Source organism: Quercus robur, chromosome 3 (genome assembly GCF_932294415.1).
Source record: "Quercus robur chromosome 3, dhQueRobu3.1, whole genome shotgun sequence".
In the NCBI taxonomy this organism is placed as follows: Eukaryota; Viridiplantae; Streptophyta; class Magnoliopsida; order Fagales; family Fagaceae; genus Quercus; species Quercus robur.
The window spans coordinates 65,908,640-65,926,730 of record NC_065536.1 but is presented as its reverse complement, the minus strand read 5'-3'; the positions used below and the strand labels follow the sequence as shown (position 1 = coordinate 65,926,730).

At 30.7% G+C, this 18,091-nt stretch overlaps 2 protein-coding genes and 1 pseudogene across 4 annotated transcripts; 1 reads left to right on the top strand and 2 right to left on the bottom strand.

Moving 5' to 3' along the window:
• Positions 1-167: 167 nt before the first annotated feature.
• On the top strand, positions 168-1,526 carry LOC126719961 (uncharacterized). The gene has a single exon (XM_050422456.1). It carries the CDS (start codon positions 168-170, stop codon positions 1,524-1,526), a length of 1,359 nt encoding a protein of 452 aa, XP_050278413.1.
• A 7,790-nt stretch (positions 1,527-9,316) lies between these two features.
• On the bottom strand, positions 9,317-14,739 carry LOC126718961 (G-type lectin S-receptor-like serine/threonine-protein kinase CES101). Of its 3 annotated transcripts, none has more exons than XM_050421385.1 (7): positions 13,486-14,739; positions 11,000-11,113; positions 10,713-10,912; positions 10,418-10,628; positions 10,048-10,285; positions 9,784-9,934; positions 9,317-9,703 (listed from the first exon to the last, which is right to left on the bottom strand). In XM_050421385.1, exons 1-7 carry the CDS (start codon positions 14,639-14,641, stop codon positions 9,395-9,397), a joined length of 2,379 nt encoding a protein of 792 aa, XP_050277342.1. In that variant the 5' UTR covers positions 14,642-14,739; the 3' UTR covers positions 9,317-9,394. The 3 variants fall into 3 exon arrangements, with proteins under 3 accessions (XP_050277342.1, XP_050277343.1, XP_050277344.1); XM_050421386.1 differs by having other exon boundaries at positions 13,534-14,739; XM_050421387.1 differs by lacking the exon at positions 9,784-9,934 and having other exon boundaries at positions 9,564-9,703.
• Positions 14,740-16,142: 1,403 nt separating this feature from the next.
• The window catches only part of LOC126719960 (probable inactive purple acid phosphatase 9), a 43,318-nt pseudogene continuing 41,369 nt past the window's right edge, over positions 16,143-18,091 (bottom strand).

Here is an 18,091-nt window from a genome sequence, read left to right as displayed (position 1 = left end):
CCTGCAACTCCGTGGACGTAGGCAAATTGCCGAACCACGTAAATATTGTCTTGTGCGTGTGATTATTTTATTTGACGTGTGTTTTCTCTATTTGTTTTGTTTCTCACATGTTGGGATTTTTGGTTAAATTCCCTACAAAAGTGTACCCAAATGCGTTTTCTTATGAAATGAGATTCCACATGTCAGTGAAAAATTCCAAAGGAAATATAGGTTGGGGTTATTCTGCCCCAATCTCTGTTGATAATCAGCTCTATCAGTACTCAAGCTATGTGGAGTCTGAAGAGCGAGCGAATTTCAACAGCAGTGGTCCAGTCAATATCAGCTACCAAATAGGCCTCACAGCGTACTCGACGATCTCTCCATTCAACACATCTTCCACATTGTGTGAGAACTTTGAGATCTTAGCTGAAGGGTTGTATGATGCTGAAACAGGAATCTTGTGTATGGTAGGGTGCAGAACTCTTGGCTCAAACCATTCTCTGGATTGCGAGATTCTTGTCAATTTTGAGTTCCCTCCAACAAATAAAAGAAATTCAGGTCGTATCAAGGGAAGCATTAAAAGCACGAGGGAAAAATCTGATAGTCTTTACTTTGAAGTTTTAGACTTGTCTACAAATACTTATTACAGGGATGAAGCCTCCATTTGGAGGATGGATGCAGAAATCATCATGGTACTTATCTCCACAACACTTTCATGTGTGTTTGTGGGACTCCAACTCTTTCATGTCAAAAGGCACCCGCATGTGCTTCCCTTCACCTCACTTGTCATGCTATCAATTCTCACTCTGGGACACTTGATACCTCTTGTGCTCAACTTTGAAGCTTTGTTCCTGAGAAATTCTCGTGGGCGAAGTATATTCTTTGACAGTGGTGGATGGATTGAAGCAAATGAGGTAATTGTAAGGGTGGTTGGAATGGTAGCTTTCTTATTTCAATTCCGTCTTTTGCAAAGAACATGGTCCGCAAGAAGGGGTGATGGTAATCAGAAGGCTTTGTGGATTGCTGAGAAGAGGGTTCTCTTTGTTGTTTTACCTTTATGTGCAGCTGGGGCTTTAGTCGCTGTGATAGCCAACTGGGGAAATAATGAAAATGATGTTATGATGGATACTTATTCCTTAAGAAGTACCAATCCGCGTACTCTTTGGTGTGACTTGAAATCTTATGCTGGATTGGTCTTGGACGGTTTTCTTTTGCCTCAAATACTGCTGAACCTGTTTTGGAACTCCAGAGAGAGAGCTCTCTCTTGTGGATTCTACATGGGAAACACTTTAGTCAGATTGCTACCTCATGCATATGATCTTTACAGGGCTCACAATTATTGTCACCAGTATGATGGGTCATACATATATGCAAATCCTGGTGCAGATTTTTATTCCACTGCTTGGGATGTTGCTATCCCTCTTGGTGGTTTGGTTTTTGCATTGATCATTTACTTGCAGCAGAAGTTTGGTGGTCGGTTCATCTTTCCTCAGAGGTTTAGAGAGATGGAAGGGGATGAAAAGGTGCCTTTGATTAGTGATGCATAATTGCCAGAGGAATCTTACAATACCCATCTATGGCCTTTTGCATATATTGAGCATGTTGTATGTTTTGTAAGTTAGCTGGATGATCTCTTTTACATATATCGTTCTTGCCTCTTTCATTACATATTACTAGCTTGTAATTAACTTCATGCGTGTATACACTTAAAAATATACAATAAGATGCATTATATAATTTAAATATCATTGATAGTCATTTTTATATTTTGTTAACTCTTTAAAAAAAATTTGTAAGTATATTATTAGGTATAAAATGTAAATTGTCAATTTTTTTTAAAGACTTTTTTTTATTTTAGATTCTTTAGTTTTTGTACACAATAACTCATTTGAATGGATATTTATGATAAGATCCCACATTTGATTCTAAAATTAAGAAATAAAACTCTCTCTAAAAATAACTAATTTAGGACACATGGCACAAAATTGAACTTCAATTGTAGAATTTAATTGGATCTACTCTAAACTTTACCTATTAATATATATATATATATATATATATATATATATATTTATAATTTTTTGTGCCAAATGAATTGTTTTTAGTTATAAAAAAAGGCTCTTTAATATAAAATTATTCAAAATCTCTCTTCCTCTAGTTTTATATAAAGTGTTAGATATATGATTATGTTTTTTATAATTTATTTATATTAGACTACTTGTTTTCTACTCTAAATTAACTCATTTCGCATAAAGATTAAAAAATTTCGATTAGATAAAACATGTGCCATAAAATTAAACTCCAATTGAAATCCAATTTTTACACTAAAATAACTAACTTAGTTCAAAATTTTAAAATTTTTTATTAGATGGGATACGTGACGCAAAATTAGACTTTAATTGAATTTTGATTTAAAAGTTAATTAGATTTTCTTTCAGCTTTACTTATATATGTGTATACATATATATGTAGATGACTTATAAATTAACTTGAATTGTTTTTAGTTCTAAAAAAAAAAGGCATATAAATATAAAATCATTCAAAAATTAAGTTTTTTATAGTTTACTTATATTGTACTCCTCTTTTTTATACTAAATTAACTCGTTTGGTACAAAAATTAAAAAACTTAAATTAGACGGGACACATGTCGTAAAATTAAACTCTAATTGAAATCAAATTTTTACATTGAATTAACTCACTTGGCACAAAAATTTAAAAATTTAGATTAGATAGGACACGTGGTGCAAAATTAGACTCTAATTGGATTTTCTCTCAACTTTACCTATTATTATTATTATTATTATATGTTAATCCCTTAGTCCGCTAAACATTTCTAATTTGAATCATTAATCCTTTTTTTCTTCTTGAAAAATTATTTATTATTAATTCTATTATAACATAATCTAAGTGTATATGTGTGTGAAGCTCCCTCCTGGAGATTTGAACTTTGGTCCTTGCCCCCCATACCCCACAAACACTTAAAAACCAATTTAGTCCACTAAACATTTCTAATTTTTGAATCATTAATCCTTTTTCCTTTCTGAAAGAATCATTAATACTTTAGACGTTATGTTTTGTGTGATAGTTTAGTTCATGTATTTTATATATAAATGCCAATTCAGTCCACTGAACATTTTTTATTTGAATCATTAATCCCTTTTCCTCTTTGAAAGAAGGAAAATAGTAACGGGCATCGTAAGGTGTTTGTTAAAGATGATTTATTATAGAGTCCACTTAATAAAAATTAGTATAAATTGATAAGAAGACTGAAAATATTACTAAAGTAACAAGCGGAATATCAAAAGTTAGCTATTGACACAACACCCTTAAAAGAATTATTAATACTTCAAACATTATGTTTTGAAATACGAATAAAGATGAAGCACATATAAATAAATTCATTACTTATATTAAAAAAAAACTTTAATAACATAAGAAACATTAAATTTTATCAAAAACCTATCAATATTACGCTAAGAATGTGACATAATTATTAATGAAATAACCATGGTTTTAAAAATTGGTACAGTCAAAGAATCGGTTTGTGCTTGATTCCCAGTTCAACTCAGTTTTTTGACCGATTTTCATTGGTTTTGAGGAATTTTACCATGCCGGACTAGTGCTCGATTCTCGGTTGAACCGGATGGTCTGGTCCAGTATTTAATACAATGGAAATAGCTCATTTTTCTACCTGTCTTTCCTCCCAAAGCATCTCCAATGGGCTGAAGTGGATTAGACCAAAATGGACCAAAGGAGACTGAAATGGACTGAACTAGATTAAAGTAGGCTAAATAGACCAAAATGCTACGCTAATATAGTGCAATAGAAGTGTAGTAATAATAAATGTTATGCTTCAATTTTTAGATATTATATAAAATTGACTCAAATTTAAATAATTTTTATACTTACCAGAGATGTCTTTTTTTTTTTTAGTCATGAACAAAATATATGAGCATAAACACAGCCAGAGTTAAATGAATTCACTTTACCGAGTTTAATCATACATCTAATTAGATATAATATATGTATGAACAAACAATCGAGCCAGTGGTATATAAAAGCACTTTTTGTAACATAACTATGGATCACCATGAAATCTATAGACATTCATAAAATTCTTTCTTAGACACGATTGTGCAAATGAGATTCTATGATTACAAGGTCACAATGAAGAAAATGCTAAAATAAAATCCAAACTATTATGAAATATGAATTGAGAGATAGTACAACTACAAAAAAAATTTACCATACAAGCTTTACAAATTGATGTGTCCAAATTTTCAACACAAAACAAAAGAGTGATTCTACACCTACTACAAAATTTACTGCATAATCTTAGAAACTATTATTCTTTTTTAGACATGAAACAAAAAATTAATTCATAAATGGGCAAAACTTTGGTACAAATTAAGTTCTTCAACCAAATTCAACCACGTAGCTAGATTAACTACTATTACAAAAGTAGTGTTATCTTCTCTAAAGACAATTAAATTCAATCATATAGTTCATTTGTCAATGAAACCACAATATTAAATTAAATTTGAGAATCTAAGGTATAACAATTAATGAATTATAACTAAATTTTACATTTCATAAATATCTTTAGCATCCAGTTAACGAGTGCCAAAGTGTACTAGTTAGGTTTGAGTTTTCTCATTGAAATCGATAAGCTTTTTTTAGGTAGTTGCACAACATTCAAGTTAAGGGAGTTTTTTTTTTTTATTTTTTTATTTTTTTTTTTTTATGGAACATGTTAATAGATACCTCAAGGGCATTTGTTAATGAACTAGTTTTAGAAACTTTCATGGGAAAAGAAAAAGAAAAACAATTAAATTTTTTTACTACTTTTTATATTTCTCATAAATTGATATTAAAACTTTCTTGAAATGGTTCATTAACAAATGCCTTAAGGGCATTTGTTAACAGGACTCACTCAATTCTTCTTATTTATTGAGTGCAATCAAGCACCCATTAACAATTTATTATGTTGTTAATGTGACATCGCATTCATTGTCTTAGTTAGTCTTTGGTCAACTTATTGTGTCACTGTCATTTCGATCACTCTAATCTAAACTAAGAAACGAAAACCAATAACAAAATGAAAAGAACAAAATTTTACTTGTATTGATAGAAACCTAGGATATCGGAAACCATAGATTTTGTGAGAGTTGCTCCTTGAGTTCAACAAAAGAGGAAGAGAAGAGACTGGGTTTTTTCACACCATGGAAAATAGAGAATGTGGTTTTAATTTCATTGTCTCTTTCAAAATAGCCACATAGCTTAATTTTAGAAAGGAAATCTAAAATACAACACATAAAGTACTATATCTAAGTTTTGTTCTTTATAATATGCTTATCGGTTTTCAACTGTCTACAAGGTTTTCAACATCAAATTTATTGTGAAGGCAATGAACTTATATTAAGTTGTTTGAAAATTTCATAATATTATTTTGAGATAATCTTATTTAAAAACTTCCTTTACATATCTTGGGATCAAGCACTTTGTGAACCAAGTATCCAAAGTCTAATAGTAGGGACATGTAAATGATGTAACATTGAAATTGTGAATTTTCACTTGATTTGATGATTTGAGAATTTTGGACATGTCTTTTGAATATGTTGGATGGAAGTTTTGGAAATGGATTCTATTTTAACATATTTGCGATTTTGTCATAGCCAACAGGGTTCAATTTATTGGCCTTTGAAACCAATGCTCTATATGCCGCTATCAGGGGAGTATGTATACCCGTATATTTGTTTTTGCTGAAGTATGTATACCCATATATAGGGAGTCTGTTTATGATATATTTATGCCCTTAAGAGTCTAGTGCCCCAACCAATGGGGGAGTCTATTGTGTCTCTATCCATTATGATAGTTTCTGCCAACAAAAGTTTGTTCTATCATTCAAAAAATATGTATTCTAAATCAATTTTCTCGGTAAATATCTATCATTTATTAAGCATGTTACTATTCCATTGATAAATTTATAGTTTGATATGTTGTAAGCTCTATTATGATCTCCTTTATATATAATCTCCTTTATAAAAAGACTTCCAATAGTTGATCCTATTCCAGTGTATATTATAGATAGATATACTTATTCAGCTCACCTCATTCTAATATTGTTCAGATTGAGCGTTGAAGCTCTGAAAGAAGATTTGAAGTAACCAGAAATTTGTGGATTCGCAATGACTTGTTAACTAGCTATTAAGTAATGCTTGGAAGTTTGTTTGTACTTTGGAGATTGTTTTCATTAGAGGTTTGTTTTTTTCTTGTAATATTATTTACTAGTTGAAGTTATTGAGAGTGGAACTCGTATATTTGAGACTTTTTCATTTATTTTTTATTTTTTATATAAGATAGAATTTCTACTCTAACCTAATCTAAGTGTATTTGTGTGTGAAGCTTTCTCTTGGAGACTTGAATTCCAACCTTTGCCCCCCACATTCCACAAGCATTTATATTTGTGGAGTGACCACCGCGGCACCACACCAAGGGTGCGCGGTGGTGAGATATGTTTGATTAGGGAGGTATTCTTATCTTAATTATTATTATTATTTATAATTAGGTTTAGCTTGATAGTTTTTAATCATGTTCTTGATTTCACAAAGATCATGTAGATTTGAGTAGTGACACATGGTGGTGACACATGGCATCAAGTGTGTGGTGTTGATGGTTGGCAAATGCATATATGTGGGCACTTGTTAACGTGTGATGATGCGTATAGCCCCGTATGCTAGGGTTGTACACGATGCGGTGCGGCTGGTTATGGGGGGAATTTTTGCACCACACCTATAGGGTGCGGTTTTGAACCTAATAGTAAAATTTTAAAATGGTTCCAAAATGGAGTCATTTTGAATCAGATTTTAAAAATAAAAAATAAATAAATGAAACGGTGTCGTTTCTAACTAAATTAACCTAAACCCTATTTTTCCTTCTTCCTTTGCTTCTTTCTATTTCATGCTTCTCTCAGTTTCACGCCAAACTGGTTCTCTCTCTCTCTCACTCTCCCTCTCAATTTCTTTTTATTTTAAAATTGATGAATGATTATATATTATATATGTATTTTCTAGTCCCTGAGCTATGAATATATTTCAATGTTTGCTCAATCTAATTGCTAAGCGGATGACCTAGATTTGACATGTTAAAAGTTGGCACTGAGGGTTTTTTTTTTTTTTTTTTCCTTGGTAAAAATGCAAAAATGTTCATGTGTTTAGGTGGTGCCAATAATATTCTTAAGATAAATAAAAAAAAATTTATTGTAAAGAATTGACAACAGGTTGATAAAGACCTGAAAATTCGTAACTATGACTATTTTTTAAAGGAAATTAGATAAGTGTAAAGAATTGAGCTACTCTCAAAAATGAGAAGAACAAAAGAAAATATTAAATTAAATAAAAAGGGAGAAAGTTCTTTCTCCCTTTATGTTTGAAATAGTTCATAATTCCTCATTTATCTTAAAAACCAATCAATTTCCCTCTCTCTATGTTTGGGAAATGCGCAAATATTTAAATCATTTACTTTTTAAGTTAAATCTAACACAGGATAAAGTGGCATTTGAATTAGAAGAGAATGAGAGTGTGTTTTAATGTGCTTTGTTGATTCTTTATTTGCTAGAAGAAATGTAGAAAAAGAGCGGAAAGAAGGCGGAAAGTGAAAATAAAATTTGGCGAAGTTGGAACCGTAAAAGGACACATAAAACTTTGTTTGAAAAACTAATGTTTGAAAGCTGTCAATGAAAGGAGGAGGTATCTAATAAAAATTTACATGCTCTTGTCATAGAGTGCGTGTAGACTTTGACGAAAATTATCTACACGAATTTTTTTTTCTTCTTGTTTATAAGTAAATTGTGAATGAGGAGCGGTCTCTACTATGAATTTAAACATTTTTGCATCTCTCAAATGGTTGGGGGCGGAAAATATGAACTTTAGATGTGGTTTTAGAAATTCCCAAAAATACGAAGAGATCAATATTTTAAAAAATCTATGTTAGAAAACCTTGAAGTATGTTTTGAGCTATTGTGGAATGCTTGGAGTTCAACAATGGTGAATCGAGAAAAGAGAGAAAATGATTTCACTTTCACATATGCATTAATATACAGAGGCACTGTTCTTATTTAGCGGAAAAGAGGAGCAATAACTAACTAGAAACAGACTGAAAAGAATCAACCAATAATCTACATACATCTGGCACCAAATCAGTATAAGTAACAGAAAATATACAGTATAAACGACTTGCATTTTGTATATATACAAAAGAGAAATGACTTGTAGCTGTGCTTCTTCTTCACCTAATCAGTATGGGTTAGCTAAAGACATCAACAACAACTTTAGCATCTATGTTTACTTCAACAGTAGCAAAATTACAATTAAAAGGCCATCTCAAGGGGCCCAAAGCCCTGCTAAAAAACCCCACAACCCAAGTCCTAGCTCATTCTGGGTTCATTCCGTCACATTAAAGGGCCATCTTGAAGGGGCTCAAAATGCAAAATACGTATCACTACTCGCCAAAAATGCACAAAAAACACCAACATCCTGTGAGCAAAAATGCAACCCAAAAAAAAAAAAAAAAAAAAAAAAAATTCATTTCACTTGAGTGCTTATGTATATTTGCTAGCAACATGCATATATATTTTTTTCTTTTTTATTCTCTATCTTGTATTGTCTTTCTTTCTGTCTTCTATATCTGACTTTAACATTTAAAAAATGGGGCAAGGAATAGAAAAGTGGAATAATAAAAGAGATCTAATTGGTTGGGAGGATTGGAAACTAGAAAGATGAAAAACTCATTTGTTTAGTTGAAAAAAAAAATGAGAAAATAAAAAATGAAGTTGGTATGAATTTAGAATTGATAATAATAATAACTCAAAATGAAAAGTGTGCTGAAAATTTGGTCAACACATAGGTCTTGACCCGACCCAACTTACTCGAGTTTAGGTCAACCTGTTTTTTATGATCCAAAAAAAAAAAAAAAACAATCCATACCCTTTTTTTTTTTTTTTTAACGGGTCTAGTTGTCTAGATATAATATTTTTAGATCCACATTTGATGGCAATCTTTTATTGTCAAAAAGATATTTTGGTGACGGCTTTGTGCAACCCTCACAAAAGTTGCGTAATTAAAGGGATTTTATTTTATTTTTTGGTATGAAATTGGGAAATGAGAAAATGGAAAATCCATACAAAGTTTAATGTCAACTTTCACAATCAAATTTAATAAAATTCCTTTATGTCTGTATTAAGGGAATCTATGTGATAAAACAGAAATTTCAGTAATTATTTATTTGGATTTGAGTATGTACTGTAACAATTATTTAATAAATAAAAAATAGTTCATTGGAACTATTTAATGGATAATTATAAAAAAAACCAGCATTAACATACTTATAAGTACATAGTTATTATACAATAATGCCTTTATCGTGCAACCATATTGGAAATGGATAACCCATATATTGAATAATTTTCTAATTCTTTCTCACATATATGCGCTTCAATTGCTTTTCTAGCTCTAGAAAATATGGGTTTTTCAGGGGAAGGTAGTGTCAAACTATCATTTGCCAACATAGCTATAACATCTGACATTGTTGGTCGATCAATTGCACTATCTCCTACACATAGGAGACCAACATGAATGCATCGAAACATCTGATCCTTAATGAATGAATCACTAAGTGTTGGATCCATTAAGTCTAACATGGCATCTTCTTTCCATAATTCCCATGCCTGAAACAAGATAACAGAGTGTCAGAGATACTCACAGTAAATATCATAAAATCATCCAAGCTGATTCATTTTTCACATACATATCCAACAAGATTGTCCAAGTGCTTAGTGTGGTAGAAATTGTTGCTTTTCCTACCACTCATGATTTCTAGCAATAGAACTCCAAAACTGTAGACATCAGATTTTATAGAGAAAACTCCCTCCATGGCATACTCAGGAGACATGTATCCACTATAACATCAAATCATAAAACAAGTTTTAAGTGTAACATCATTATATGGAAACAATAATATTTAGCATAGAAAGTGAAACAAGTATAAGAAGGTATGAATTAGTTTACTTACTATGTCCCCATAATCCTCCTAGTATTTGCTTCCAATTCATTTTGTTGGAAAATTCTTGCCATACCAAAATCAGATATTTTGGGGTTCATATTTTCATCTAGGAGAATATTACTAGCTTTCAAATCTCTATGGATTACTCTCAATCTTGAGTACTTGTGGAGGTAAAGCAATCCTTGAGCAATTCCTTCAATTATGCTAAAACGTGTAGGCCAATCTAACATTTTGCTTTTGGTTGAATCTATAAGATAAAAATTGTAGAATAAGACTAGTTATTTACTTTGAGCAAAATCATATAAATCAACAAATTACTTGATGGAAAAAAGAAAAAAAAGAAAATCAAGTGTTATATAAAAGTGAACGTCTTCCTAACCAAAGAGAAAGTAGTCCAAGCTTTTGTTTGGCATGTATTCATAGATTAACATTCGCTCTTCTCCATGAATGCAGAAACCTAGAAGTTGAACAAGATTCATATGTTGGAGTTCAGATATAAGTATCAACTCATTCTTGAACTCTAACATTCCTTGTCCTGAATTTCTTGAAAGTCTCTTTATAGCTACTTCTTGCCCTTGTGAAAATATTCCCTGATGAAAGAATCAATAAGTCATCACACAATGATTAACAATTCAATCAAAACATCTTTCATCAAAGAGGGTTGTAGACCTAACCTTATAAACAAGTCCAAAGCCTCCCTCTCCAAGCTTGTTTTCCAATGAGAAGTTATTTGTCGCAGACATGATGCATTTATAACTGAATATTCTCAAATCATTCCCCTGCTTTCTATCATTTTGAAGCTCATTGACAGTGGTAAACGTATCGGAGTTCATTAACTCAAGCATTCCATCGTCACTCTTTGCATCCATCTCCACTATTTAGATCAACACAGAGCTTTAGAGATCATCTCGAAATTCTGAATACTTTCGAAATTCTGAATGTTACTATGTGAAGCATTTACCTTGAAGAAATACATTTCTCCTTCTTGATAGGTGGCACAAGATGCAGAAGAAAATTACAACTAGAGGAATGACACCTATGGCTATACCAATAACCCATATCCATTTCTTTGTACCTGCATTCAGTGATTGTCACTGGGTAAAAGGAGGCGTGCCAGGGGCAATTTCTTACCATCCCCCTATTTTTTATTAATAAAACTTTTAAATTATATATAAATTTTATTAAAGGACCCCCTTCATATTAAGAAATGTACAAACAGTCATTTAAAGTATTATTGTCTCTTTTATTTTCATTAATTTTTAATTTTTTTTCATATATAACTCTAACTTCAGAAGCATTTATCGTTTCAAAAAATAAATAAATAAATAAATAAATAAAAACTTCAGAAGCATTTATATATATGTTCATAAAAATATATAAGTAAATCCATGTAATAAAACTCTTTTTTTCCCCAAAAGAAACTATTTTTCATTATGCGTCTAGAGAGCTAGCAAGTGCATGAATATACGGATTTTTTTTTCCCATTTAAAGAAAAGAAGCTATGATTTTTATGGTTCAAACCGTGGGATATACTCTACTTTATCCTACGTAAACAAAAGAAAAGTTTTACATTTAGATTTACCATTATATATTTATCTTATACGTACATGACATTACATGTGTTGCTTCTTGATCAATTACATTATACTACTTTCTCAAAAAAAAGAAAATTACATTATACTATATATGTTAAGGCATATGAAGTATATTTATTATTTAATTAATTAATCCATCCAAAATTAATTCATTTGTACACATTTTATTTTATCTAAAACTATTGTTATACTCTAATATGTAATTTTTAGTTTATTTAAAAAAAAAATTGATTTAAAATGTTTAAGAAATTAATATTAATTATGATTAATATAATTTAAAGAATAATTATACATGACCTAATAAAAGAAAATATTTTTCTTGGTTTATATAAAATGGACTTCGCGAATTTTTCTTATATATGAAGAAACAATTTATATATATATATACTCCCTCCGTCCCACTTTGTTTGTCCTCTATTCCATTTTGGGATGTCCCAAAATATTGTCCTATTTCTAAAAATAAAAGTTATTAATATACTAATGTTCCTATTATACCCCTATTAATTTACTAATTCAATTTTTTGATAAATTTATTTAAGGGTAGTTTTGGAAATTTATACATTTTTAAAAGGTAAACAAGACAATAAATGATGTCCCCTTAAAAAGTTTGACTTTTCAAACAGGACAAACAAAGTGGGACGGAGGGAGTATATATATATATTTATTTATATAAAATACATCGTATTAATTAAAGACATGTTTTTTTTTTTAGAGGAACGACAAGACATGTTTCAAGCAAGGGCGGAGAAATGTTTGCATGTGTGACTACAACCAAGGTATGGAGGAATTGTGAAGAATGCTAATTAATAACGCGGGAGGCTAAGTTCTAAGAAGTAAATATCTTCGATTCAAAAAAAAAAAAAAAAAAAGAAGTAAATATCTTCTTTCTTTGACTTTTCTTCTCCATTATTTCAACAATTGCAACTTTGTAGAATAGCTTTTAGGTGGAAGCATTTAATGCTTTGTTTTGTTGTCTCTTTTGTAAGTTCTATATAAGGCTAGCTACGGTTGTATCAAGACATCTAATATATAATAGAACCATTGTATCCAATCTAGCAGGAGAGAAATAGTGTGGTGTGTGTAGCAAACTATGTGTAATGTATTAAGTATCAATAAAAGCTTCTATTTATTGATAACTTTTTTGTGTATTCTATTTGAGCGTGGTGAGATTTATCACAAAGTATTTGACAAAATAATTCTCTTTTGAGTGTCATTTATTTTGACAAAACTTCCGCAGTGATAAATCTTTACAAACTCTACCTTCTAAATGAACCAATAAACAATTACAAGTCCTCCACTAACATGCCTTACACAAATCTTGACTCTGCCACTGGTTTTAAGTACGTGTTTGTACATAGAACAAAAAATTTGGTTCCACCACTATTTTTCATGACTCATGAATCATTTGCTATTGACTGTTATGTTGAATCACAATTACAAAATATGCATATCAACAATCAAACAATAAGAGGGATATGAATTAACTTTGATGTATTCATAGATCATATCGTTATTACTAAGTTCTTATTAATTTTTGTATATAGTATAATGGAATGAGATTCACTCATTTTATGTTGTCTTCATTTTGTCATTTTATAGTTAACCTTTTATTCTTTAGATTTGTGAATATATATATATATATATATATATATAATCATGTTATTTAAAAAAATTTCCCTTAAAAAAAAATCATTTAAAATTTTAAATAATGTGATAATTTATAAACCTTTAAATTTAAAAACTTTGATGTAAACCATAGTATGCATCCAAATGGAAACAATCATTTTCCTAGTATAAGTAGATGGAATTAAAGTGAAAATTTCTCAAGGGTTTATTAGCTTTAGAAACATACCATTTTGAGAAGACTTTGGTATTAGAACATAAAGAGCTGGAATTATACCAGAGAGGTCTTGGAAGAATTCCCCCTTTTTCTCCCAAAATTTGCATCCAGTCTGATTATCATATAGGAAAGTATAGGCATCACAGCCACAGAGGTTCCAGCAAGTAACCCTGCAATCATTCATGGTATGTTTAGTGTTATAATCGAAGGAGCTAGGTTCAGGCCCTTGTATGAAGTAACCAGATCTTTTATCAAACATGTCATCACGACTTCGACACGATGGTAGCCATCTCATGCAGCCTCCATCAGTACTGTGTCCATTACAGTTTTCCGTTTCTGCAATATAGGATCCATCAAAACTGAGAAGTTTCCCCTCAAAACTTAGAAACCACGCTGATTGTCCACCTTGGTTTATATTATTATAAACCAAGTGTTCTTCATCCTCGTTAGAAACAATGGTGAAATTATACATGCTCTTGTATTCATCTGATATGAACTCAAATTTGCCACCTTTCAAGACCCCACTAGTCCAAAACTCCACCCCTTGTCGCCGAATGATCAATTGGCGACCCTTGGGATCCCACTCTAGAGAAAACTGCCCTGGAACTGGGACAACCTCGTTCAACCATGAGGTAAGTGACCAAGGTCTTCCATTCTTGTGGTTGACACCTAACTTCATCCCCGGCAGAAGTGTGTCTGTAGGCTCATCAAAACTTTGCCACAAAACCTTTTGCGTAGTTCCATTGGAATCCAACTCTTGCAGGACAAAATTCCCTGAATCCAATAGAGTTGCAAAGAGAGTGTCTGTGTAGTTGGTTGCTTGATGAGAATACAGAGATATTGCATCTCCACCTTGGGGCAAAATTTTGAAATTTCCTTTGGTCTCTAACGTAAGAACCGCAGCAGTGTTCACAACAGGTGCGTTTCTGTTGCCAACCCAAACAATTCTTTTAGGGTCATTGGTGAACCATATTCCCAAGTAGATGTTGCTGGTACTTCCAGAGTGGAAGAACCCCAAAGTGAATGCTCTTTTTGTAGAAACTAGATAACTTGAGGAATTAAGAGTGTCGCCTAATTCGAGGGTGTCTCTTGCAGCAGCAAAGGAAATCCACAAGCATGATAACATTAGCAAGAACATAAGTTTGAGATGGTTTTCATTCGTAGCCATGAATGAGCACTGAATTTCTCCAAAGGGAAAGCACTTTGCTCTAACTCAAACTTAATAGGCAGCAAGATATTTGGGGTTTGGAGACCATATTTCTTTACCTGTCTTTATAAACATGACTTAGTGCCCGTTTAGATTGGGTTTATTGCCTGCATTTTGAGTTTCACTCTTTTTTTTTTTTTTTTTTTAGCGTGTATGAACGGTAATAACACTGTTCATTCACATGAATTCAATGTGTCGAAAATAAAGTACATTGTTCATGAAACCCACAATCATTTTATTAAAAAAAAATATTAAAAATAGGTCTTACGGTACTATTTACATATTTAAAAATTATTTTGCTACAGTTTTTTCAGTTTTCAATTTTTAGCAAAATAAGCTGTATCCAAACGGACCCTAGTGTGTGTTTGGCAAAAATTATTTTTGCCAACTTATTTTACTATTCAGCTTATTTTTACTACTATTTATGAGGCCCACTGCACTTTTTAATATTATTTATGGGTCTTATTGTACTATTTCAGCTAATTTTTACTTTTATATATAGTACTTTTAACAAAAAAATTTCAGTTTTAGTAAAATAAACAGATCTCAAACAGACTCTTAGAGTGGTTAACATGGTTTCAAAGTACACACATTTATTACGATGATTGCAGGCTGCTTAACGTATTTAGGGCCTAAGGCGAAGATTGAAACTATGACATTTAATATATTTAATATGACTTTAAAAAAATTAAGTATTACTTAAGCTCTATTATTTTATTTTAAATGCAATTATTTTACTAATTAACATGAATTAGACAAAAATTTTTAAATAGATACCCAAAAATTTAAAAAAAAAAAATTGACAAAAATTTTCACACATATTGATGCAGTAGATTGATATTGGTAAGTTTGTCAATTCAACTATTGTGAAAAATTTTGTGAATTTTTTTGTGTATTACTTTTTTTTTTAAAATGCTACTTTTACAATATTTTTCACAATAAATCCTAGTTGTTAAATTGTTATGGTTTAATTTGAAACTACGAATTATTTTTTGCCATCAATACTAGCTTGTAACAATATGCTACTTATAATTTGTTGTAAAAGTGTTGTCAAAAATGTTGTGAACATAATATTTCTCTCTCTTTTTCCTTATTTTTCATTTGATAAAAAAAATATTATTTTACTTGTTGGCTAATATTTGGGCTAAATTAAATTAAAATTTGGGGTCCTTTTTTCTACTTGGGCATTAGGCGACCGTGTCAAAAATTTTTTTTTTTTTTTTGGTGGTTGTCTGGCCGGATTATTTTGTTGGCTAAAAATTCAGCAAGTCAAGGTTCAGATAATGACTCAATGGTAGTGATACTTTTAGTGGACGTTTGTTGTTCACACCCATCCCTCCTACCCACCATCTAATCAGAAAACATAGCCTTCAATATATTTTTTTCTTTTTGCAGTTTCTCTCATCTTTCCTTACACATTCTTTGGAAACAAACAGACAAAAAAAATTTGAAAACCAAATATTTAAGCCTCATCACCCAAAGAAGACCCAATCAAAGGCTGCCACCTCACCCTCTCTTTCTCTCCAACCACTCCTTCCTCATCATCCTCCTCCTCCTCCGCTTGCCAATGGCTCTCCCCTCAAATAAAACTAACAAATTAAAAAATTAAAGGGAAAGAGAAAGGAATATGGCAGAAAAGAATTTCGACCATTTGTCCAGGATAAAGAAATTCAACAATTAAAAAAAAAAATGACAAAAAATGTATTCAACAATAAGATTTACAAGCAGGGCCTACCCTTCCACTAGGCCAATTAGGCAATTGCCTAAGGCCCCCAAGTGGAAGGGAGGCCCCAAAATTTTAAAAAAGAAGGGGTAGTAGGGAAAAAAAAAATTTGGTTTCAAATGAATCTAAAAAAATCCAGCACATTCTTTTGACCAAAAAACAAAATTTCTATTATACCCGGTTAAACTTTGGTAGCACAAAATTTTTTTTTTGATCTAAATAAAATCAATTGTCCCAAAAGTAACATCATTATCCTCTAGACAAACCAAAATTCAACAAGATAAACTACAAATCTGGTCTAAGAAATTAACCACAAAACAATCAATAATTATCCACAAAAATTACCTTATCCACAAAAATAATTAAGAGGTTGAGTAACACTTTGGAAGTCATGATCTAATCAAATTATACAAACTACTCCCTCTGTCCCAGTTTATTTGTCCTCTATTTCATATTGGGATGTCCTAAAATATTGTTCTATTTCTAAAAATAAAAGTTATCAAAGCCAGGATTTTGGTTTAGAGGGGGCAAAATTAAAAAACATCATTTAAAGTGAAATTAATCTAAAAAATATTAATCAATAATAATAACAAAACAAAGAAACAATTATAAGAAAATAAATATATTTCATATCATTAAAATAAATAAACAAAAATAACCAATTCATAGTTACTACAAAATTTACAACAAAAAGTTTACAAATTGATGTGGTAAAAATGTGATTAGTGTTATATAAACAATATAATGATAGATGTTTATAATTATTTTTTGTGATTGGTGACATGCTAATTTGTAAGATATAAATAGTAAAATTTGCAATATTTTTAGCATCATTTAACAATAAAATACTGCAAAAAGTATCATTAACAGTGAAAATAATGATAGAAATTAAAAACGAAAAAAAGTTGTGAAATAATTATCAAACGTGGGACAAGACAAAAGCTTACAAGAGTAGTAAATTAGGTGAAAAGGATTTGATGTTTGAGAAAACTTTTTTTTTTTTTTTTTTACTTTCCTTTTCTTGTGTCAGAACCACTTTCAAGTTACAACCAATTGGGAGTTATTTTTTTTCTTTCTTTTTCTTTTTCTGGCTCCACCACTGGATATTAGATATAATTATTCTAAAACATATAAAAAATCACTTAATACATATGTAATCACACCTTAAAATCATTCGAAAGCACATACAGATAGTTGATCAGAGCATAGTATCGCATATACACATATCACATATTCTCACATACAATCCTGTGAGTGGATACCAACATCTAACCCCTACTGTTGAGGGATCAACATTTATTCTCACATACAACCCTATGAGTGGGCTTACATATATACTTGATCACTTCTAAAAACACTTATTTTGAGTCACATATCATAAAAGCAAAGTTTATACAAAATAGAATAATTTTCTTAATATTAACCATTTTTCCAAACATAAAGGCATATCAAATATCACAATGACAACTTGAACATAAATCAAAGGATGCTTGACTCTTTTGGAGAACGAAGAGAAACTGAGGAGTTTATATAAATATTTTTACAATTCTTGAGTAATTTTGAAAATTCAATTTGCTAAAAGAAACATTTTAAATACAATTTGGAAACTAGGAATATGAATTTGAATCACCTGGTTTTAAACAAATTTAAAGAACAAGAACTTTTTTAGAAAACTTACATTGAAACTC